Consider the following 24,414-nt stretch of genomic DNA (forward strand, 5'->3'; position numbering starts at 1 on the left):
TGAAAGCTGAAAATGTGATGAACAAGAAGCACTAGCAGTAAACAAACAAGCGTTGGTTTCAGAATTACAGCTTCATTTGCTATAGATATGGATATAGTAAACGAGGAATAAAATGCGTTTCAGATGACATCTTGCTCTTCTTATATATTCGAAATATATGAAAAAAAACAACGTACATTAACGAGTCCGAATGTGTCGTTTTACTAGAGCAAAAACGCATTCAAAAACAGAAATACGTTCTAAATTGCCTTCCTTACACTATATTCTTCATGTAAGCACTGTAATTTTCAGTACTTAAACCAGCTGTTGCGTGCACACGACAGAAATAATCAACAAGAAGCAATCGTAAACAGCAGTCTGCTAATGTTTTGGGCTATTTAAATTGTCGGGAGGCCTCTCCCACTCTGGCTTCAAAACAACGTACAGCATAAGTCTGTAGTGCCATCTCCCTTCATTTTTTATACCTCCATGATTATCACCAGTGGCCTACGATAAACTTAAACGGCGGTCGTCTGTTTCGTAGAGCCGTTGAAGCATCGCTGTCTTTTGCGATGTACAATGGTCGCTTCGCAGCTACGTCAACCCTCTGTCATTTTTGCGTGTACCGTTCATCTAGAACATTGTTTTTACACATCGTCTAAAATGTCATACACATCAAATTATACATTTTAACTTGACTTTTACACACAGACGTCTTCGGATAACGAGCAATAGTAAAGGCACACACCGTGCGTGAGACACAGCACAAACGCCATAAACATTCTGAATATGAGTAAAAATTACGCCGTGGGTGTCTCATTCAGGAACCTCGTTTGAATATGGGGATCTCGACAGTGCCGCATGACTAGCGCAATGAGAGGTTAGATATTGTTCTATCAATCATGCAGGATCATATAGACACACTGTGGTGGCCAGTGTGAGTCCACACATTCAGTTACGATGGTCGGCAGAGGCAAGTATTCCCAAGCACGTAGTGCCACCTCCGATGACGCAAGCGCTACAGGTGGTGAAACTGGTACCACATGTATGCGCGGTCTCCATCGGAATGTAACTTGATAACAGACGTCCGTGTTTTATCAGACCGGTGTGTTGATACACAATCCTGCCTGGTTATGGCAACCTACCGGTCACTTCCGTATTGCTGGGAGATGGAGTTGCCGGATGCAGCACATACCACTTACGTTGATTTAGGAAATGGGCTTGTTATACTCGAATATAGAATTAGTAATGTGTTATTTGTATGTAAATGTTGTTGTTTCTTCTCATACAATGTGATGAATAAGAAACAATAGCAGTAAGCAAACAAGCGTTGGTACAGAATTACAGCTTAATTTGCTATAGATATGGATATAGTAAACGAGAGATAAAGTGCATTACGGAAGCGTTATTTTCATATAACATCCTTCTCTTCTTATTTATTCGAAATATATGAACAAAAACATGTTACGTTAACGATGGTTTGTTTACATGTTCTTTAACACGAAAGGTGACCTAAGTATCCTCAATGTTTTCTGGTAATTTCCTGTTTTATGCTATCTCAGAGTGAGCTCTGTGTACTGATTCTGTTTAGCACTCTCATCACTGTCTAAAATTTATGTTTTCGTAAGATGTTTCACTGTGGCAATTGCTTATAAATATAACTGTGATCGAGGTGTGGTTTCATCATACCGGAGTAAAGGATTCTGCGATGCAGAGCTGCAAAATTAATGAAACGCAATGTATAGTTTATTGTATACAATTCGTTAGCTTTGTATTGATTTAAATGTTTAATGTGTATGGAGTAAAATCCTGCTTATTTCCAACTGTAGACACGCAAGCATAGCTCAACCACCCAAAGTGTATGCGTAGTGATAATGGAGACATTGCACTGTAATGTTTCAGAGGAGTAGATGGAGCAGTAGGAGAGAGAGAGAGAGACAGAGGGAGAGAGAGAGAGAGAGAGAGAGAGAGAGAGAGGGATGGTAATTAAAGAGGGAAGAATCTGGTGTGAGAGAGGGTCAGTGAGAGAAAATGAGAAGAGGGGAGTGGGGAAAAGAGACGATGGAAAGACGAAAGAAATCGTAAGTGAGAGGAAGAAAGAAAGACAATATGCGTATGATGAGAGTGAGGGAGAGAAAGTTTGTATGTGTGGCTGAATGCGAGAGACAATCAGAGATGTGTAGAGAGGGAGAGAGAAAGTGGAACTAAGTGTCGAAGAAGGGTAGAGAAAATCAGTGCAAGAAAGAGAAAGAGTGGGAAACAGAGAGAAAGTAAAAGAGAGAAATCTAAACAAAGAGAGCGAGCGAACGAGAGAGACAGAGAGAGAGGGTGGGAGGGAAGGAGGGAGGGAGGGGGGCAGAGCTACGTGGTTAGTGTAGTAACTACAACCATTCTTTGTCGGTGCTATTCCTCTCTTTAGAGAAAGGAAATCAGTTGCATCAGGAAGACAGACATCTTGAAAATACTGAGGGGGGTTAAGAATCGTGTGTGTAGTGTAGCGTTGGCATAAATTATTACGTTTAAAGGTAATTTTAACGGTCATTCCTGAAGATGTAACGTCGTCTCTTTCATATTCAGGAACAAAAACTGCAGTATCATTAGTCTACAGAATTCTACATTATCGTGCGGGGGCTAAATAAAAATACTAGCTTTCCAGCGACATTATGAGTTTTTAAAGTAAGAAACGCACTCTTTTTTCTATGTGTTTCTCTTTTACGTTTGGTTTCTTTGGTTTGTTTTGAGGGAGGAGACCAGACAGCGGAGCCGCGAGACTGCTACGGTCGTAGGTTCGAATCCTGCCTCGGGAATGGATGTGTGTGATGTTCTTAGGTTAGTTAGGTTTAAGTAGTTCTAAGTTCTAGGGGACTTATGACCTCAGCAGTTGAGTCCCATAGTGCTCAGAGCCACTTGAACCATTTTTGAACCAGACAGCGAGGTCATCGGTCTCATAGGATTAGGGAAAGAAGTCGGCAGAGCCCATTCAAAGGAACCATCCCGGCATTTGCCTGGAGCGATTTAGGGAAATCACAGAAAATCTAAATCAGGATGGCCGGACGCGGGATTGAACTGTCGTCCTCCCGAATGCGAGTCCAGTCTACTAACCACTGCGACACCTCGCTCGGTTCTCTTTTACGTCAATACCCACTTCCACTGTTTTTTGTTATATGCAGACTCAATCCCCAAAATCGCCTGGATGGCCTGTCCAGTGTGTACCTGTCACAATCTCTCCATTGCCTTCAGGGAGTTTCCCAGTCACAAATTGCATTAGTTGTGAGAATAGTTGGAAGACAGAGGTTCCCAAATATTGTGAACAGAGTGAGTATTCAAACTATTCATGCTTCAGATGTGTCAGTCTTTCACATTGCCAAAACAGGTTAAAGTCATTACATTGTGCTGTCGGCGAAGCCTTCTTTGTCCCCCCTTGTTGTTCGAGGATTGTTACTTAGGATCTATAGGTTATTATTTTACCCTTTCTAAGGCAATTACTGCAACTGATGTTTATTTCTGTATACTGAAAAGGAAAGAAAAGACCGACTCACGACGCACTTTTGCAGCTTTACTTCCGCCTGTACCCCTCTCCTACCTCCCGAACTCTACGAGGTGCATTCAAGTTCTAAGGCCTCCGATAATTTTTATCCAGACTGGAAAGAGATAGAAACATGCGCATTGTTTTAAAATGAGACCGCGTTCATTGTCAATACGTCCCAGAGATGGCAGCACCGTACGGCAGATGGAATTTTACCGCCAGCTGCGAGAATGAGAACTGTTTTAAATGCTTAAAATGGCGACGTTTTACCTTACTTGAACAGCGTGCAATCATTCGTTTTCTGAATTTGCGTGGTGTGAAACCAATTGAAATTCATCGACAGTTGAAGGAGACATGTGGTGATGGAGTTATGGATGTGTCGAAAGTGCGTTCGTGGGTGCGACAGTTTAATGAAGGCAGAACATCGTGTGAGAACAAACCGAAACAACCTCGGGCTTGCACAAGCAGGTCTGACGACATGATCGAGAAAGTGGGGAGAATTGTTTTGGGGGATCGCCGAATGACTGTTGAACAGATCGCCTCCAGAGTTGGCATTTCTGTGGGCTCTGTGCACACAATCCTGCATGACGACCAGAAAATGCGAAAAGTGTCATCCAGGTGGGTGCCACGAATGCTGACGGACGACCACATGGCTGCCCGTGTGGCATGTTGCCAAGCAATGTTGACGCGCAAAGACAGCGCGAATGGGACTTTCTTTTCGTCGGTTGTGACAATGCATGAGACGTGAATGCCATTTTTAAATCCAGAAACAAAGCGCCAGTCAGCTGAATGGAAGGACACAGATTCACCGCCATCACAAAAATTTCGGGTAACCGCCAGTGCTGAAAAAATGATGGTGTCCATGTTCTGGGACAGCGAGGGCGTAATCCTTACCCATTGCGTTCCAAAGGGCACTACGGTAACAGGTGCATCCTACGAAAATGTTTTGAAGAACAAATTCCTTCCTGCATTGCAACAAAAACGTCTGGGAAGGGCTGCGCGTTTGCTGTTTCATCAAGACAACGCACCCGCACATACAGCTAACGTTACGCAACAGTGTCTTCGTGATAAGAACTTTGAAGTGATTCCTCATGCTCCCTACTTACCTGACCTGGCTCCTAGTGACTTTTGCTTTTTCTAACAATGAAAGACACTCTTCGTGGCCGCACATTCACCAGCCGTGCTGCTATTGCCTCAGCGATTTTCCAGTCATCAAAACAGACTCCTAAAGAAGCCTTCGCCGCTGCCATGGAATCATGGAGTCAGCGTTGTGTAAAATGTGTACGTCTGCAGGGCGATTACGTCGAGAAGTAACGCCAGTTTCATCGATTTCTGGTGAGTAGTTAATTAGAAAAAAAATCGGTGGCCTTAGAACTTGAATACACCTCGTACAGAAGCTTTTCCGCATACCAGCTTTAATTTCCCCTCAGGCTTCTATACGGCACATATTCAGTTGCAAAATAAAAGATTCTTCCTGAGAACAATCTCCTAGGCTGCGGCTGAGCAATTTCTCCTTAATAACATTTCTCCCAGGAGTGTTAGTCCCGCAAGGTATGCTGGTGAGCTTCTGTGAAGCGTGGAAAGTAGGAGGGAGACATTGCGACAGAAAAGCTGTGAGAGCGGATCACGAGTCGTGCCGAAAAAGCAAAGTTCCGGGTTCGACTCCCGATTCAGCATACGAGTACTTCTTAACTTGCCAGGAAGTTTCAAAACAGCGCCCATTCCGCTGCAGAGTGAAAGATCCCCTCTTGAAGCAGTATTTATTTTTAAAACAGCTCCCGTGCACCTCTCCTTCTGAACTCTCCAAATGGAATTTTCTGGCTTAACAGATCACCCGAACGTGCGCGTGTTTATAACGCACGGCGGACTGCTGGGGACGCAGGAGGGCATAATGGCGGGCGTGCCGCTGCTCGTCGTTCCGCTGTTTTCCGACCAGGAGCTGAACGGGGTGAGGGTGGCGGCTGCGGGCAACGGCGTCCGCGTCCGCTACGAGGACCTCACGTACCAGGCACTGCGGAGCGCCATCGATACGCTGGTCAACGATACCAGGTAAGTCACGAAGCTTAGCGCTATCCTTTAGGTAAGAAATACTGGATTAGGCGCAACTTGGGCACTTCGCATGTCACTGAGGTTTCTTCCTACCAATATTACTGCTTCTCTGTTCAATTCCATTCTTACTGTTGCGGCAGATGGCTACTTGTTACGACTTCTGCAGTACTTAGCGGCAGACTCATTGGCGGAAAGACTGAGACGGCGTGGAGTTTTACAATTATTTATTGAACTTTCTTTACAATTTCTGCCTCGTCGTCGTCGCTGCCCAGCCCTGCGGATCCCTCTGCCTGGCTGCTGCTGTGTAGATTCTCCGACAATGCGCGCAAAGCGCGCCGCCGATCGCACTCTGTAGCCTCAGGCCACTAGTGCTTCGCTGAAGCCAAGATGTCCTGTGGTTGAGATGAACCCGTCGCCGTGAGGTCAGCTGCCGACGCCTGCTGCACCAGCGGCTGCGTTGCCGTTAGTCGCGATGTCGCGAGGTCCCATCATGGACGGACCACACGCTGTGGTCCGGGTTGCTGTGAAGTCCGGGCGTCAGACCCTGGCGGCGCCTGTGACCAAGACCGCGCTGCTCCCGGTCCTGCTGGAAGTTCTCGCTGTAGTTAGTCAGCCATGGTGCCGACCGAACTCGGGCCGACCTCCAGATTTGAAGTTGACATCTGGCAGTGAATGGATGACTGCTGCGAGCTTGAACAGACTTCCGAAATAGTCACCTACGAAGATTGAACATTCGGACACGGACCACGTCCATCCTCAGATCCGAACTGCTTCCTAATGGCTTCTGTCTGTTGCTGCCTGCGCTCCACTATTTATATCTGGCAGGAGAAAGTTTTTTACCCTCAGTGGTAGCTTTTTGTTATTACTCGGTAGACTGCTTCTGTCAGCAAGGCTATCTGCGCCGCGCTTACTTCGCAAAGCCTCGGTCGCCGACTGCCTCTGTTTTGCCATTATCCACTGCGTGAAGAAATGTGACAGCAACAGTGCGTTGGCCGAGGGAAACATGAGATGAGTACCTACACGTCTTGTGGGGCGGAGGGTAAAAGTTAATCTTGAATTTGTTTGTTCGCCGTTTTACTTACACAAGCCTGGAAACTAATTTTGTGGTCAGGCAGAAACCGAAGGTAAACTTACTGACCTTAGTTCCCAGTCTGCACGGCCACATTCTGGTCCAGCCCACTGAAAGAAAACTTTCTGTCCTATTTCTTTGCGGGATGAGGACTTTGAATTTAAATAAGAGTATGAAGTTCCAACCGAAATTATATTGTATAAAGTTTCTCCCATACAACACTTGGAAATTCACTGTTTTCAGTTGAAAGCAAGTCTATCTATTCTAACAGCACATTTAGCAGTTCAGAGGCGACCTGTACGGTACGTTCCTACCAGATTGTCTTTCGCCCTGACTAAAATTACTCAATGAAAATTTGCAATAAATGTTCAAAATTAATGCTCGCCATAGACGTGGAAAGAAAGTCACCACTTGCCACGCGGAATTATAATTCTCACGGACGGCACACTAACAGTTTCTTCAGCGAATTCTAAGTGATCGAGGACGGTGTACATTCCTCGCGAGTTCACTATGCGTTTCTAGCGCAAAATAAGCGCTTTGACACAGTTCGACTCTGACGTCATCCGAGGCAGAGCGAGACTGAGTGCGAAGTGAACCTTTCTACTGCCTCTCGGGCTGCATTTAAATAGGTACCGGAGCCGACGGCGGTGTGCTGTTACATTTTACTTACAAAATTGGTTTCTACTTAATTACTCAAAACCTATAAGAGGTAGCTTAACGTGGTCTTTCGGTTATTATTTCTGGGGTGAACTGAAGCATAAAACAAATTTTCATGTTTATTTACCGCCTCTGATTTTTCCCAAAAACGTAGATTCTGATGTTAACTTTTGTTATATGATTTTGGAAACCTGCACCACTTATTTATGACTACTAACTGCACCTTCTGTCCAAATTTTGGCTTTATAGCTTCTTTATTTGGCGTCGCTTATTTTTCTCTTAAAACGGCATCTTTATGTAAACTATTAAGTCTAGAACATAAAGACTTGGTATTTGGAACATTATAACACTAAACTATATTTTAAGAAACTTTTAAACATAAATTTTGATTTTCAATTTCATACTTAATTGTGGAGCAAAATGCTTGCGCGCTACGCGCAGATGCGTTAATGTAACGTAGTGCTGCTAGCAGTGAACTGGGGTACGTCCCGGTACACTCGCTCGCCCCTGTATCTCACGCATGATACAGCGCTTGCTTTGCTTCAGTTTCTGTATGCGCAATAATCTCTTTTATCTTCCTCCCATGAGCCCCGCTCGTATACAGCCCCCCCCCCCCCCCCCAAAAAAAAGGTACAGGTACAGACAAAAGTGAGATAATCCTATGCCATTGTTGGCCGGAATGTCCCATTCGGATTCGGCCGCAAGTGGAAGTCTTATTTTAGTCGGCGCCACATTGGGCGACTTGCGTCCGATGACGAGGATGAAATGACAATGATGACAACACAACACCCAATCCCCGAGCGGAGAAATATCTCCAACCCAACCGGGAATCGAACCAGGGCCCAGCACAAGGGAGGCAAGCACCGTACCACTTTTTTTTATCTCATTTCGTTCCATATTGTTCGTTGAATTTGTTCGGGGTGGACGTCCGATGACATCCATTTAGGTTCTCCGTTGATCCGTTCAATCAGTTTTTTGTTGCAGAGGGTAGTTAACCCTCTGACCGAACACGCTGAGATACCGTGCCGGCTATAAGTTTATAGTTTCAGAAAATCTGAATGATTTATTCAATAGAAAGAGCTTCACAAATTCAGCAAATCATAACATGTTGGTCCACCTCCTTCAAGCAGGGGTATCTTTCTGAATTCTTTCCAGATAGTGGATTAGATTGTCAAAATCCCGAACTGGCTGAGTGATTCTGCCCATAATGCTCCAAAAGTTCTATTTTCGGGAGAGATCCAGTGACCTTACTGGCCAAGGTAGAATTTGACAAGCACGAAGACGAGCAGCAGAAACTCCCGACAAGTGCTGGCGGGCATTATCTTGCTGAAATGTAACACCAGGTTGCCTCGCCATAAAGGGCAACAAAACGGGGTAGAGTATGTCAACAGACCGCTGTGCTGTAATGGTGCCGCAAATGACAACCAAAGTAGTCCTGTTACGAAAAGAAGTGCACACCAGATCATCACGCATGGTTGTTGGAGCGTATGGCGGGTGACAGTCAGGTCGGTATCCTACCGCTATGCGGGGGCATCACAGACACGTCTTCGCCGGTCATCGCGCCTCAGTTTCAAGTGGGACTCATCTCTGAAGACGAATCTACTCCAGTCAGTGAGATTCAACGCCGAACTGCAATTGTCACCTACGTCCTCAGTTATTTGCTGGATCTATTCCAATCTCTGTTTTCCTCTACAGTTTTTACCTTCTGCAGCTGCCTCTAGTGCCACGTAAGTTATTTCGTGATGGTTTAAGAGATGTCCTACCATCCTGTCCCTTCTTCTTGTCAGTGTTCCATAGCAATGAAGAGCCATAGAAACTGGCACACCTGCTTAATATCGTGTAGGGCTCCAGCAGAAGTGCCGTTACATGACTTGACATGGGCTCGCCTATAATGTTTGAAGTAGTGCTGTAGGGAAATTATATCGACTATAATATTTGAAGAAGTGCTGTAGGGAAACGATACCATGAATCCTGGAAGGCTGTCCATAAATGTAGATATCTTCTGAACACTGAACATGAATGTGTGGAGATGATCAGACACGATGCTTACGTTGATGGTGCCGAGACAGCAACCAGCCACAAATTTATTTTCAGTTCCTTTATTCAAAGGGTACCGTTACCGGTTTCGAATCGTTATGATTCGTCTTCAGACGGTTATCATGCTTTCATTACAACGTCGTTTTACAGATTAATCGTCCTAAAATATAAATAATACATAATTATAAACACGCCACACAGTTGGTTGCGTTACAGATTTTCATTGGATGTGACTTACCTGAAATGTCGGTTTTGAGTCTTTGTTTTCATTACATTCATCCCACTGCATTCTTATCGTTGCACACGTAAATTTTTCTCGCTGAACACTTAATATTTGTCACAGAAAAGATTTCTAGCACATACCACATGTTTTGATACAATACAAAGTGATAACAAACATATGAGTGACAAAATGCTATAATATATCGTAACATCATGAAGATGTCTCATGTTTGGAAAAAAATCATAAATTCACTTATGTAACTGAAACGTCTTTTACACTAGTACAGAGACATAGATTTTGTGAGCTTTAGAGCGAATATCGTTACATTATTTATAAAGTTCATCCTTTTTTTTAATACTGTGTAGGTAACACAGCACATTATTTATTTACATTTTTCATCATGAGAATTGTAGTAACATATTAATTTGCTGCTTGGAACGTGGAAAATAATTTTTGGAAATTTTTCAGGAAAGGGGTGTTAGCTAACTCGGTTTGTTCATTAAGGACATAGTCTGGAGTGCTATTTTTGTGTGTGTGTATTTCAATTTCTTCTAATATATTCATATTGCCTCCTTTTTTCTGCTAGATGTAAAAATTTTAAGTTGTTCTCAATGTTTCTCACTGAATGATTTTCTTCAGCAACATCAGCTGCAAATGCAGATTTGTTCAAGTTAATGAAAATAAATTTGTGGCTGGTTGCTGTGTCACCAGCATCAACATTTGTCTATAAATAACAGCCACTGTCTCCAACCATGTCATCATACGACAAAATTCACGATGCTCACGTAAGTGTCACCGATCAGAGTCGTATCTAGTCGTATCAGGGTCCCGTATCACTCCAACTGCACCCGCCTCACACCATCGCACCAGCTTGAACAGTCCCCTACAGACATGCAGGGTCCATGGATTCATGAGGTTGTCTCCATTCACGTACACGTCCATCTGCTCGATATAATTTGAAGCGAGACTCGTCCGACCAGGCAACACGTTTCCAGTCATTAACAGTCCAATGTCGATGTTGACGCGCCCAGGCGAGGAGTAAAGCTTTGTGTCGGCCAGTCATCAAAGATACACAAGTAATTCTTCGACACCGAAAGCCCATATGGATGATGTTTCGTTGAATGGTTCGCACGCTGGCACTTGTTGATGGCCCAGCATTGAAATCTGCAGCAATTTGCGGAAGCGTTGCACTTCTGTCAAGTTGAACGATTCTCTTCAGTTGTCGTTCTTGCCGTTCTTGCAGGATCTTTTTCCGGCCGCAGCGATGTCGGAGATTTCCTGTTTTACCAGATTCATATTCATATACATGGTACACTCGTGAAATGGTCGTAAGGGAAATTCCTTACTTCGTCGCTACCTCGGAGATGCTATGTCACATCGCTCACGAGCCGACTGTAACATCACGTTCAAAGTCCCTAAAATCTTGATAACCTGCCATTGTAGTAGCAGTAACCGATCTAACAACTGCGCCAGACACTTGTCTTATATACGCGTTGCCGACCGCAGCGTCGTATTCTGCCTTTTTACATGTCTCTTTTCACTTAAATACGAATGCCTATACCAGTTTCATTGGTGCTTCAGTGTGTATTCGTTTCCTCTCCGATTCTACGAAGAACCTTCTCATTCCTTACCTCACCACTCCACCTAATTTCCTAATTTTCAACATTCTTCTGCAGCACCACATCTCAAGTGCTACGATTCTCTTCTTTCCTGGTTTTTCCACAGCCCATGTATCACTGCCATACAATGCTGTACTCCAGCGTACATTCTCGGAAATTTCTTCCTCCAATGAATTCCTAAGTTTGATACTAACAGACTTCTCTTGTCCAGGAGAGCCTCCTTTGCCAGTTCTGTTCTACTTTCTGTGACCTCCTTGCTCCGTCCTTCACGAGTTATTTTGTTGCCTAGGTATCAGAATTCCTTCATTTCGTCCACTTCGTGATCTCCAATTCTGATTTTGAGTTTCTCCGTGTTCTCATTTCCTCTGCTTCTCATTTCTTTATCCTTTCAGCGATTTACTCTCAATACATATTCTGCACTCAATAGACTACTCATCCCCTTCAACATATCCGGTAATTCTTCGTCACTTTCAGTGAGGAATGAAATCTCATCAGCAAATTTTGTCATTGATATCGTTTCACTTTGCATTTTAATCCCACTCTTTATGCCATCTTTTATTTCCGTCATTGCTTCTTCGATGTATTCATTGAACAGTAGGGGCGAAATACTATATCCCTGTCTTAAACCATCTAAAACCGATCACTTAGTTCTTAGTTTTTCAGTCTTATTGTTCGCTCTTCGTTCTTGTAGTTCATGTATATTACCCGTCCTTCCCTGTAGCTTACCCTATTTTTCTCAGAATTTCGAACATTTTGTTCCGTTTTACACTGTCGAACGTTTTTTCCAGGCCGACAAATCCCATGGAACTGTCTTGATTTTTCTTTAGTCTTGGTCTGTAATGAGCAAGAGCATCATAACTGCCTCTCTGGTGCCCTTACCTTTCCTAAAGCATAACTGGTCGTCATCTAACAGGTCCTCAATTCTCTTTTCCATTCTTCGGTATACTATTCTTCTCAGCAAATCGGATGCACGACCTGTTAAGCTGATTGTGCGATTATTCTCGATCTTGTGGGCTCTTGCTATCATCGGAATTGTGTAGATGATGTTCTTCCGAGAGTCTGATGTCATATCTCTAACGGGAATGGTCGTTTCGTTGCCACTTTCAGCAATGATTTTAGAAATTCCTATGGAATTTTACTATCCCTTCTGCCTTATTTGGTCTTGAGTCGTTCGAAGCTCTCTTAAATTCTGATTCTTATAGTGGATTTGCTATTTCTTCCCTGTTGATCCCTGTGTCTGGTTCTATCACGACATCAAACAAGTTCTCCGCCTCATAGAGGCCTTCATCGTACTCTTTGCACCTATTGGCTCTCTTCTCTGCATTTAACAGCGGGATTCCCATTGCACTCTTAGTCTTACTGCCTTTACCTTTAATTTCACCGAAGGTTGTTTTAACTTTTCTGTAAGCTGATCATTCCTTCAGCCGATCATTCCTTTTTTCGATTTCCTCACACTTTTCACGCGGTTATTTCGTGTTAGCTTCCCTGCACTTCCTATTTATTTCATTCCTAACTAACGTATAGTTCTGTATTCCTGAATTTCCCTGATCATTTTCGTTCTTCCTTCTTTCGTCGATCATGTGAAGCAATTCTTTGGGTTTTTCACAGTTATCTTCTTCGAAACTACGTTTTTTCTTCCAGCTTCTGTGGTTGTCCTTTTTAGAGATGTCAATTCCTCTTCAACTGAACTTCGCACTGAGATACTCTTTATCGTAGTATCTATAACCTTAGAGTACTTCCAGCTTGTCTCTTCACTCCTTATTAGTCTGATATCCCACTTCTACTGCAGCATACTCTTAATCATTACTAAATTGAGGTCTGACAACTATATTGTCTTCTGGGTACTCCTTACAATTCAATATCTGATTTCATAGTCTCTGCCTGACCATAAAGTAATCTAATTGAAATCTTCTCGTTTCTCCCTGCTTTTTCCAAGAATATCCCCTCCTCTTACAATTCTTGAACAGAGTATTCGCACATAATAGCTGAAATTTATTGCAGAACTCAATTAGTCTTTCTCCTGTCTCATTCCTACCACAAAGTCCATATTCGCCCGTAACAATTTCTTCTACTTTTTCCTCCAACCACCTTATAATCCCACATGACTATAAGATTTTAATCTCCCTTCAAGTGCTGAATTACGCGTTCAATATCGTCATATACTTATTCTCTCTCTTCATCATTTGCTTGCGACGTCGGCAGGTTTACCTGAAGTATTGCTGTCGATTCTGATGAGAACAACCCTATCATCGAACTGTTCACAGTAACTCAAGTCAGTGTCCTACCCTTGTAAGAGGGTCACTCCAAAAGAACAGCACTTTTTTTTTTTTTTAAACCGTCTGTTATTCTACATGTTTGAAAATTTTTCACTGTGTAGCTACATCCTTTAGGAACACTATATTCATTTCTCCACATAATTTCCATCCCTCTCAGCTGCCTTGCCCCATTTTGGAACCAGCGTGTGTATACCCGCACGGTAAAATTCTGGACCAACCTGTTGGAGCCACTGTATGGCAGCGTGCACAAGGGAGTCATCATCTTCAAACCTTGTTCCACGAAGAGAGTCTTTCAGTTTCCCAAAGAGATGATAGTCACATGGAGCCAGGTCAGCACTGTAAGGTGGGTGTTTCAGTGTTGTCCATTCGAGTATTGTGATCGCTTCCATGTTTTTTTGACTGAAATGTGGCCGCGCATTTTTATGCAACAGCAAAACATCCTGCTTTCGCCGATGTGGTCGAACACGACTCAGTCGAGCTTAAAGTTTCTTCAGTGTCGTCACATATGCATCAGAATTTATGGTGATTCCACTTGCCATGATGTCCACAAGCAAGAGTCCTTCGGACTTGAAAAACACCGTAGCCATAACTTTTTCAGCAGAACGTGTGGTTTTGAATTTTTTTGTTGGGCGAATTTGCGTGATGCCACTCCATTGATTGCCTCTTCGTCTCTGTAGAAAAATGATGGAGCCATGTTTCATCACCTGTCACAATTCTTCCAACAAATTCATCTTCACCATTCTCATACTGTTCCAGAAGTTCAATGCATACCGTTTTTCTTCTTTCTTTAAGAGCCACTGTCAACATCCTGGGAACCCACCTGACACAAACCTTTTTTAAAGCCAACGCTTTCAGTATTCTGCAAACACTTTCTTCCCCTATCCCAACGGAGCGTGACAATTCGTTCACTGTGATGCGTCTGTCAGCAGTCACCAATTCGTTAACTCCCAGCACATTGTCTGGAATGTGTGCAGTACGAGGCCTGCCGCTGCGAGGACAGTCCTCGTCGGTAACACCTGCGGCTGAGGCGAGCCAGTAGATGGGTCCCCGGGGCGCCGACCGGACGGCACCGTCGCTGAAAGCAGACGGCGAGCGGCAGATCCCGTGCGACGACAGAGGCGCAGCTGATTGAGATGCCGACGCACCTCACCAGAGGCCCCCAAAACCAGATACATAGAGCTGCCGAGGCAGCGAAGAATGCGCCCTTTGAGCCAACGCCGTGAACCTCGATAGTGGCGATAGTAGACAACGTCGCCTGGAGCAAAAGCAGGTGTCTGTCGCTGCACAGGAACCTGATGCGGCGGATGCAGCAAAGACATCAAGGTTCGATGAGGACGACCGTGGAGCAACTCAGCCGGCGAGCGACCATCTCGGGGCTGAGAGCGATACGAGGACAAAAACAGAAATAACGCGTCCTCCCGAGAATGCGACTCTTTCAACTTCAACATCTGTGACTTGAAAGTCCTGACCAATCGTTCAGCGGCACCGTTTGACTGTGGCGAAAACGGCGCGGACGTCAGATGTTGAATACCATTGGCCTTGCAGAGTGACTGAAATTCTGCGGACATGAATTGTGGGCCATTGTCGGAAACAATAGTCTGTGGAAGACCTTCAATGCAAAAGATAGCGGATAACGCTTGGATGGTGGCATATGATGTCGTGGAAGACATCCGGACCACAAAAGGAAAATTACTGAATGAATCTACCACAACCAACCATCGAGCATTCCAGAATGGACCAGCAAAATCGATGTGTAAGCGTTGCCAAGAGGAAGTGGCTTTTGGCCATGCAAAGAATTTCCGTGGTGGTGCTGATTGTTGTTCGGCACACACCATGCAAGAAGAGCACATATTCGTAATCGCGGCATCGATTCCAAACCAAGTACAGTGCTGACGAGCAAGTTGTTTCGTTCTCACTATACCCCAATGTCCTTGGTGGAGACGCTGTAAGACAGAGGACTGTAATGAACGTGGTACCACGACCCTGGACTGATCATTATCAGAACACAACACCAAAACACCACGTCGTACAAAAAGTCTCTCCTTGTGAGCAAAAAATCGGCGAACCAACGGGTCCCCGATCTGTGAATTTGACAAGGGCCATTGCGTAGCAACAAAACGCAGAACGGGAGCAAGGACAGGGTCGGCAGCTGTGGCTGTTGCTACGCGACGAAAATCAATCGGAAACGATTCGACCACGTCATCGGTTTCCGCATCAATGAACATGCAAGCAAGTTCGGAGGAATCGAATGCCCTATCCTCAGCAACAGGCAAGCGGGACGACGCATCGGCGTTTCCCTGCTTAGCAGTGGACCGATACAAGGTATCGTAGCGGTACTGCGAGAGGAAAATAGACCAGCGAACGAATTTCTGCGCTGTATGTGGAGGTACAGGCTTTGTCGGATGAAAAAGCGATGTCAAAGGTTTGTGGTCTGTGATCATGGTAAAGTGACGACCATACAAGGAATCATGAAACTTTGTAATACCAAATACGGGAGCCAATGCTTCTTTCTCGATCTGTGAATAATTTCTTTGAGCAGACGAGAGCAATTTGGACGCAAAGGCAATAGGGCGATCGTACCATCCATGTTTTGTGCGCAAGCACAGCACCGATCCCGAAATCCGAAGCATCCACCATCAACAAGAGGGGCTTCTGGGGATCGAATGGCGTAAGGCAAGTATTGGAAAGCAACCCCGATTTCAACCGGCGAAAGGCGCGGCCGCATTCCGTCGTCCAGACGAACGGAACACGCTTACGGCGTAAACGATGAAGCAGAGCTGAAATGGAAGAGGCGTGTGGTATATAACGGTGATAATAATCAATTTTTCCCAGCACACTCTGTAGCTGCTTCAAATTCTGCGGCGAAGGCAAGTCTTGTATGGAACGAAGGTGTATGGGACTGGGATGTATGCCTTGGGCATTGAGTACATGTCCCAAGTATGGCAAGTTCCGAGCAAAAAAAACACACATTTGTCCTTCCGCAAGCGAAGACCATTTTGTCGGAAGACCTGAAATAATGTTCTGAGATTGGCTAAATGTTCTTCCGTCTTTCCGGAGAACACAATATCGTCCAGATAATTTGCTGCAGTAGGGACCGACGCACAAACAGTTTGTAGATATTGCTGAAACAATGCAGGGGCGGATGCACACCCGAATGGCAGTCGTTTGAATTGATACAACCCAAGATGCGTGTTAACCACCAAAACGCGCTGGGATTCTTTGTCCACCGGTATTTGCAAGTACGCATCTGCGAGGTCCAACTTCGAAAAATATTTACCCGGGCACAGTTTATCAAAAAGATCTTCCGGACGGGGTAAAGGAAAAGTTGCAACCACTAGTTGTGGATTCACTGTTGCCTTGAAGTCCACACAAAGTCTCAACTTTTCGGAAGGTTTTGGCAAAATTACCAAGGGTGATGCCCAGAGAGAAGCCTGCACACGTTCAATTACACCTTGTGATTCCAAATCGTGTAATGTTTCTGCGACCTCATCACGCAATGCGTGGGGAACATTGCGTGCTCTGAAAAATTTCGGTTGCGCGTTTACTTTCAGTTCCAAATGTGCTTTATAGTTTTTAGCACAACCGTGGCCCGGTGCAAAAATGACTGCAAATTCTTCACATAGACGAGAAACACTGTCTGAAGGCACCGTCTGGTTCACTGATAGGACCTGATTTACTATAGACAAGTTAAACAACTGAAATAAATCGAAACCAAACAAGTTCACTGCAGAAGAAGAACGAAGGACGTAAAATGACACAGGTTTTGTTTGTCCTTTGTATGTTGCAAGAAGGCTGCACTGTCCTAACACAGGGATATCTTGATTGGAATAACTAGTTAACATTTTCGGCACGCAACGGAGGTGTGTCCAGCAGTTTGTAAGTATCTTGATTGATCAGTGAAACGGCAGCTCCGGTATCGAGCAGGAATGGTATCACTTTGCCGTTAATGTCCAAGTCCACAAAACGTTTATTGTCCTGCTGACGACAAGAGCGACTGTCTCGTGCAACGTGAACTGACACTGGTACGTAATCACTTGCGACTTGACGGGAGTTCCGGCGATGTCGACGCACACTATTTTTGGGACGAGCACAGTCACTGTTAGAGAGAGTGGCACTGCGCGGAGTGGAATGAACTACATGAATTTCCATGGGCGAAGTTTCGCTAGCCTGAGTATCCTTGGTTCGATTCCGATTCCGGCGCGAAGCAAAGGGCCTGGAACGGTTTTGAGCTTCCGATCTGAGCTTTTTCTGGCAAACACTCTGAACATGTCCTTTTCTATTACAATAAAAGCAAATAGCTTGTTGTGACGGGCAATTCTCACGCGAATGTTTAGTAGCACACCGCGGGCATGATTTGATCACTGCATTTGCTTGCCGGCGCGGCACACATGGCTGAGAGCCTGGCGGCAGCGGCGCGGCCGGGCGCGAGGGCTGTTTACTGCTCCGTGCAGCTCGCCCGCCGGGCCGGTTAACCTGACACACTGCTGTCGAAGCTTCAAATGATTCCTGAGCAAAGTCAAGTGTGTCCTGCCGATCCAATATGTCCATCATTTGTTGAAGGGAGGGATTTACTAGTTTCAAAATCTGTTCCCTTATACGAACATCAGAAACGTTCTGTGCAATTCGGGAGGACGACGGTTCAATCCCGTCTCCAGCCATCCTGATTTAGGTTTTCCGTGATTTCCCTAAATCGTTTCAGGCAAATGCCGGGATGGTTCCTCTGAAAGGGCACGGCCGATTTCCTTCCCAATCCTTCCCTAACCCGAGCTTGCGCTCCGTCTCTAATGACCTCGTTGTCGACGGGACGTTAAACACTAACCACCATCGCCACCGTTCTGTGCAATTGCATCACGTACCATAGTATCTGAATAAGGGGGTGCACATTGACACTCAAAAGCACAATCCCTAGTGACGCCTTGCAAGGTTGCAACCCACTCCCGATTAGTCTGACCTGCCGTACGGTTTGTACGAAAGAAGGTATACCGTTTGGCAACTACATTGACTGATTCTTTGAAATATGCATCTAATGCAGACAAAATTTCTTCGTAGGACAGAGTTGCTACGTCACGTCGGGGAAATAATTTGACTATCACATGATACGTGGTCACCTCTACTGAAGAAAGGAGAAAAGGCTGCCGCTCGTAACTTGAATTCTGTAGGCGGCGAGATGGAATCCAAATGGGCGTGATCACTCCGTCCAGCTTTCCAGTGCAGCATCAAAAGGACGAAAAGTTGGGGCAACAGTGTATTGTGGCTGCGTCAGCGGTGAAGCGGCTGCTGCCGCATCGTTTTGCGTCGCACGTTGACCCTGGACGAGCTGTTCAAGGGCATCCAGTAAGGCCTGCGTCTGCTGATTGTGTAAGCGGTAAAATTGGGACAGTACAGCTGGAGATTGTGGCGAAGCCATTACACAAGTAAATCAGGGCAATATTGATAAGAACGCGGTTGTGCCTCGTCGCCAATCTTGTGGTTGGCAGGAGAGCCAACACCATGTTACTAAAGGAGGCCGAAAGGCACGCGTTTTAGCTCACGCAGGCTGGCGTGAGGTCTGGAAGAAGACTAGGAAATTAGAATTTAGAAAAACGGTCGTAGCTGGTGAAATACTTAACTTTAATCCATTACTGATAAACGTCGGTCTTGGCGATACATGACTCACAATATCAATAGTAACTGATAATGGCGCCTTGCTAGGTCGTAGCAAATGACGTAACTGAAGGTTATGCTAATGTATCTTCTCAGCAAATGAGAACGTAAGTAGGCAGTGAACCATCGGTAGCAAAGTCGGCTGCACAACTGGGGCGAGAGCTAGGAAGTCTCTCTAGACCTGCCGTGTGGCGGCGCTCGGTCTGCAATCACTGATAGTGGCGACACGCGGGTCCGACGTATACTACCGGACCGCGGCCGATTTAAAGGCTACCACCTAGCAAGTGTGGTGTCTGGCGGTGACACCACAACATTTGTCTATGTTAAGGCTCAGTTGCCACTCCCTGCAAAGGCACCGAGTTCGAGTCTCGGCCCAGCACACAGTTTTAATCTGCCAGGAAGTTTCATATCGGCGCACACTCCGTTGCAGAGTGAAAATTTCACTCTAGAAACATCCCCCAGGCTGTGGCTAAGCCATGTCTCCGCAATATCCTTTCTTCCAGGAGTGCTAGTTCTGAAAGGTTCGCAGGAGAGCTTCTGTGAAATTTGGATGGTAGGAGACGAGGTACTGGCGGAATTAAACCTGTGAGGACGGGGGGAGGGGGTGGGGGTGAGTCGTGCTTGTGTAGCTCAGTTGGTACAGCACTTTCCCGCGAAAGGCAAACGTCCCGAGTTCGAGTCTCGGTCGGGCACACAGTTTAAATGTGCTAGGAGTCTGCTAGGAGGTGAGGTACTGGCGGAATTAAAGCTGGGGGAGGGGGGGGGATGGTGAGTCGTGCTTGGGTAGTTCAGTTTACCTGGCAGTCCGGATACCCCATATAGCGCAGATTCTGCCCATCACTGCGACAATGGCGGCCAGATTACAGGCGGCTTTCGGCTATTTCGTTTGTTCTGAACACATCTTCAAAGTCCAGTATGAAGCTCTCACCTTACCGAAGCGGGATAGTGGCCTCGATCTGGTTAATGTGAGAGCCAGGACTACGACACTTTACACCAATACTGTGCTCCGGTTATGGAAAATCCAAAATGCTAGTTTTACTGGAATGTTGACCACCGAGCTCGCACCTGTTTCGAGGCGCCCACCGACGTCTTTGGCACACATTCCACCTCCGATGTCACATGTCGGCCGTTTCTTTTTGGAGTACAGCTACATATGCACCGAGCTACCCAGGACCAGGAAGACGACCACCCGCGACATCTACCGCCTTCTCCGACAGTGTCCACCCCGAAACCCCGTCGAAACACGTCACCTCCATGTTTCATGGCCTACAGTTTGGAAAACGATCCACCAACAATATCACGCCACTGACACCACCTCTATGTGGTACCTTCTCGTCAACGGCAAGTATACTAAAAGACAGAAACTGCATCGCATCGCACTGGTGGACTCACCCCTGTGCCTCAAGTGCAATGTCAGAGATACAGACTTACATCGTTTTGAGTGTGGGCCAGTAGCAGCTGTCTGTACCTCCGAGTACCACCACATCACGTTTCTCCCACCATGATGATATATCCCGACACGACCTAAGTGGCGCGCCATCACATGGATCAGTGGTATGGGTGTCAACTACCTCTTCCGGGACGACATCGTCGATCCGGCGGACTTTGGGACACGCCTCCAAGTACATCACCACACCCTTCGCCGACATCAACACTATCGGGCCACATTCGCGAACTATTTACAGAGTATTTTCACCAACCCGCCTCAAAGCTAGAATCTCAACGAACCGTGCCAGCCAAGACTGGACGATCCCACGTTCCCCTTCAATGGTCAATGATAGAATGCATTTTGTTCTGATGGCGCTCCAAAGTGGAACATGGCGCAGAAAGTATTCCTATTTTATTTCACTTCTCTTTTCCCCTCCTCTTCAAAGCTTTTCTTTTTCTCCTTACACATGTTTATCCTTTTCACACATAGCTCTCTATCTGCAGCCTATTTGTTTTATTTCTCCTGTGCTCCCCCCCCTCCCCCCCCCCCCAAAAAAAGTTTGCTGCTGATGGTTCTAAGATTCATGGTGGTGTCTGTTTGTTCTATATCGTGTCTCCCTACCACTTTCGAGCAACGACGCTCTGAGCGTGTTTTTTAGGGAATTGACTAGTTTGAACTTGGGACCTGTTGGTGGTAAGGAGACGCCAGACCACACATGACATGTAGAATTCAGAAGAGTTCAGTGAGACTAGCGATGATATAACCAAATACTTAATGATTTCAGCGTCAGCTCCACTGCACTCCCTGTAAAAGAATCTTAATACTAACTAAATTTAGTGGAAGGGGTTCAAGGCTTTCCTATTTTTAGTGAGCTGGTAAAATAACGTCGAAAAAGCAGTTAAGTTTACCAATGGAAATTTTATTCTACTCACAAAACATTGTTTATAAATTACACTATTGATAAAAGGAAATGTTTCAATACAGGATGGTAAAAACCAACTGCGTTCAACAAAAATGTGAACGAATATTCCCTGAGGGGGTTTCCAAGTTCTACAATGGATCGAAGGATGACCTATGCCATATCACATCTATAATCTAGGTTTAAATTAAGTTTCACAAAAGAACAAACTATCAAAATGGTCTACAGCGACCCTCAATTATCTTTAATTACTTATCTAACTTGTCGAAAATTACGGTGGCTGATGTGGCTTCTCAATAACTATATAACAGAAAAATCATCGCGTTATAGACTTTTACTTCAAGTGGCAAATGTGAACACCATGAGCTTTAATTGACGATCGACACTAGTATTACGCAAAAAGAGGGTGTAACAGATGAGACTTCTGCAGTACTGAGTGAAGCTTTATGCGCTGTTATGCGACATCGCGTCCGTCCATTACCTTGTCGGTGTTCGTCAGGGGGGCGGCGGCCGGCGCAGCAGCCATCCAGCTCGCCGTCTCGGAACTAACCCCTTCTCCTAACTTCTCCTTACTACAATTTACCGAAGTTAGTTCAAAAAAACTATCTGGCTGTGTTTTCATCTGACCAATCAGGGTCTCAATGTTAACCTTAAGCTCCGCCTACAAAAATTCTGTCTATCCAATGAGAAACGTTATACTTTTCGTGGTGGGGCAATGTTTTTAAAGTTTGCAACGTAACAGAGACGCGAAAAAGTCTCACGCTAAAACTTGCAGCTGGTGTGGTCCTTTTAGTGTTATCGTAAGATCTATACTGTAATTTTGGAGGGCTCTGTCTTTTAACATGGTTTGGGGGGTGGTCCTGGTGGTTAGCTGGGAGCGTGGGTGTCCCTCCCTTATCGTAGGGCCTTCTAGCTTAACACGGTTCTGCTCTCGGCTTTTGTTCTTGTTTCTCCCTTCGGAACTGCGTCTGTCTCACAGTGGGAAGGTATGACATGCATTTAGGCATTCTTGTGTTAGTCTGTGGTATTCCATTTCCTCACTCGTTACTCGTATTACTTTGGTTAATTTAATGTCACGATTTATTCGGAGCTATGTGACATACTACTGGATTTGCTTATCATGTCAGGGTTTTCATGGAAGGTGTTGGATTTGCCTGACACCTTACATGGTGAGACTGTATACTCATTTACATTAGCAAAAAAATAAAAATAAAAAAGAATAAAAAAGAACGCCGTTGCGGAATTATAGCTACCTTTTATGTTTTAGGTTTTAAAAGGAAATTGTGTTATTAATAAAAAAGGAAGAGAGAGAAAAAAAAGTTGGTAGAGCACTTGCCCGCGAAAGGCAAAGGTCCCGAGTTAGAGTATTGGTCCGGCACACAGTTTTAATCTGCCAAGAAGTTTCAGGAAGAGACAATAATCCAAGTACTTTCATTTTGCACAGGTACAGCGAGCGGGCGAAGCAGCTGTCTTCGCTGTACAGGGACCGCCCCCGGCCGCCACTGGAGGAAGCTGTCTACTGGGTGGAGTACGTGCTTCGCCACAAGGGCGCCCCGCACCTCCGCTCCGCCGCTCTCGATCTCGCCTGGTACCAGTACCTGCTCCTAGATATCGCGGCCTTCGTCGTAGCAGCGGCATCTCTCCCACTACTGGCGCTGTACATTATCGTCCGGAAAGTGGTCCCATCACACAAGAACGATAAGAAAGTGAAGAAGCAGTGAATGCACGCTCAGGGATCGCACTCGTCAAGATTTCTGCGTTTGTCGCAGTCGGAGGATTACTGACGAGTTTGGGAATGCCAGTAAACTTTGTAAACGTGAGCATTCTTTGTGTAAAAATGTACACCCGTGACCTGCATACGAGTTAGCCTGTTTCGTAGAGGCGTCGGCTATCGCTTCTTTTTGTGTTAGAGAGAAACTACCAGCAAAGTGAACTGAAGGCCTTCCGACCCTGGGAACGCCGTCGCGTTTACTCTTTAGAACAGGGCCGGCCAAACGCTGCACAGTGTGCAGACGTGCGGAAGTGCTGCACATGTGCGCACGTGTGCGACAGCGACATCTGTTATTATACATGTGTCCTAAGCGAACGGCGGCGGCTCCACTTCCCTCTTTATGTGGTACAAGCAAGAGTGCAACATACCCAGTCTCGTTTAACCCTGGTAACCGTAACCTTAACAGGGAAGTACTGAGAAATGGCAGGTACTGTGAAAAAGCAAAGGGCGGGAGATCTACGTTCTCAGTCGTTTAAAAATGACTGGGAACTGCAACTTTTTTTCGTTGAAACTCACAACTATGCGGCCGAATAATAGGCGGCCAGAGTAAGTTTTCAATTGAAAGACACTACAATACAAATCACAAAAACGAGTGTAGTGTACTCACCAGTGAAGAACGGCAAGCAAAATTAAATGTCCTTAAGAAAATGGATGAGACACATCAACTCGGTTATCATTTCTCATGACCAATGATAAAGGTGTTTGGATTTATTCCTTCCATAATTAAAAATTATTGTTTACTAACTGTGCATTATTGCCTCATTCTGCTCCATGTTACATTATTATCAGGAAAGTTGGTCATTAAACCGATTGTTCCAATGTATACTTACATTTAGGTTTTTTTTTTTTTTAATGTGTGGAGGGCTACGCTCAGCTGAAGTCGATAAAACGTAACATTCATCTAATTGTCGGTTATTATGCAGATTTCAGATGGAACTGATGAAATATGTAGCAATAATGGTATTGAAATAACAGGTGATCATCGAGAGGTCTCCGGTTATCATTCCGTTCAGAGGTCAGTGAGACAGAAATGATGTGGGTGTAACTGAGGGCACCGAGAATTAGTTACAGGAAACCTTGCATTAGTTTAATGTTATTTGAAGTCATGAATAAGGTTCGTTGGAAGCCGCTAAGTGCTCTCTTTCTTAAATACTACATGAAAAACACTACGCGTATTTACGTGCCGTCAGTCAAGCTGCCTTAATAAAAACCCACGG

The 24,414-nt window shown here is 45.2% G+C and overlaps 1 protein-coding gene across 1 annotated transcript in view; it reads left to right on the plus strand.

The window, feature by feature from the left end:
• Positions 1-24,026, plus strand: part of LOC126273120 (UDP-glucosyltransferase 2-like) — a 100,808-nt gene extending 76,782 nt beyond the window's left edge. The window contains exons 6-7 of the mRNA XM_049976574.1: positions 5,335-5,554; positions 22,871-24,026. Of these exons, the coding sequence (XP_049832531.1) occupies positions 5,335-5,554; positions 22,871-23,147 (497 nt within the window). The 3' untranslated portion in view covers positions 23,148-24,026. The remainder of the gene's footprint in view (positions 1-5,334; positions 5,555-22,870) is intronic.
• The last annotated feature ends 388 nt before the right edge of the window (positions 24,027-24,414 follow it).

Source organism: Schistocerca gregaria, chromosome 5 (assembly GCF_023897955.1).
Source record: "Schistocerca gregaria isolate iqSchGreg1 chromosome 5, iqSchGreg1.2, whole genome shotgun sequence".
NCBI classification, from domain to species: domain Eukaryota; kingdom Metazoa; phylum Arthropoda; class Insecta; order Orthoptera; family Acrididae; genus Schistocerca; species Schistocerca gregaria.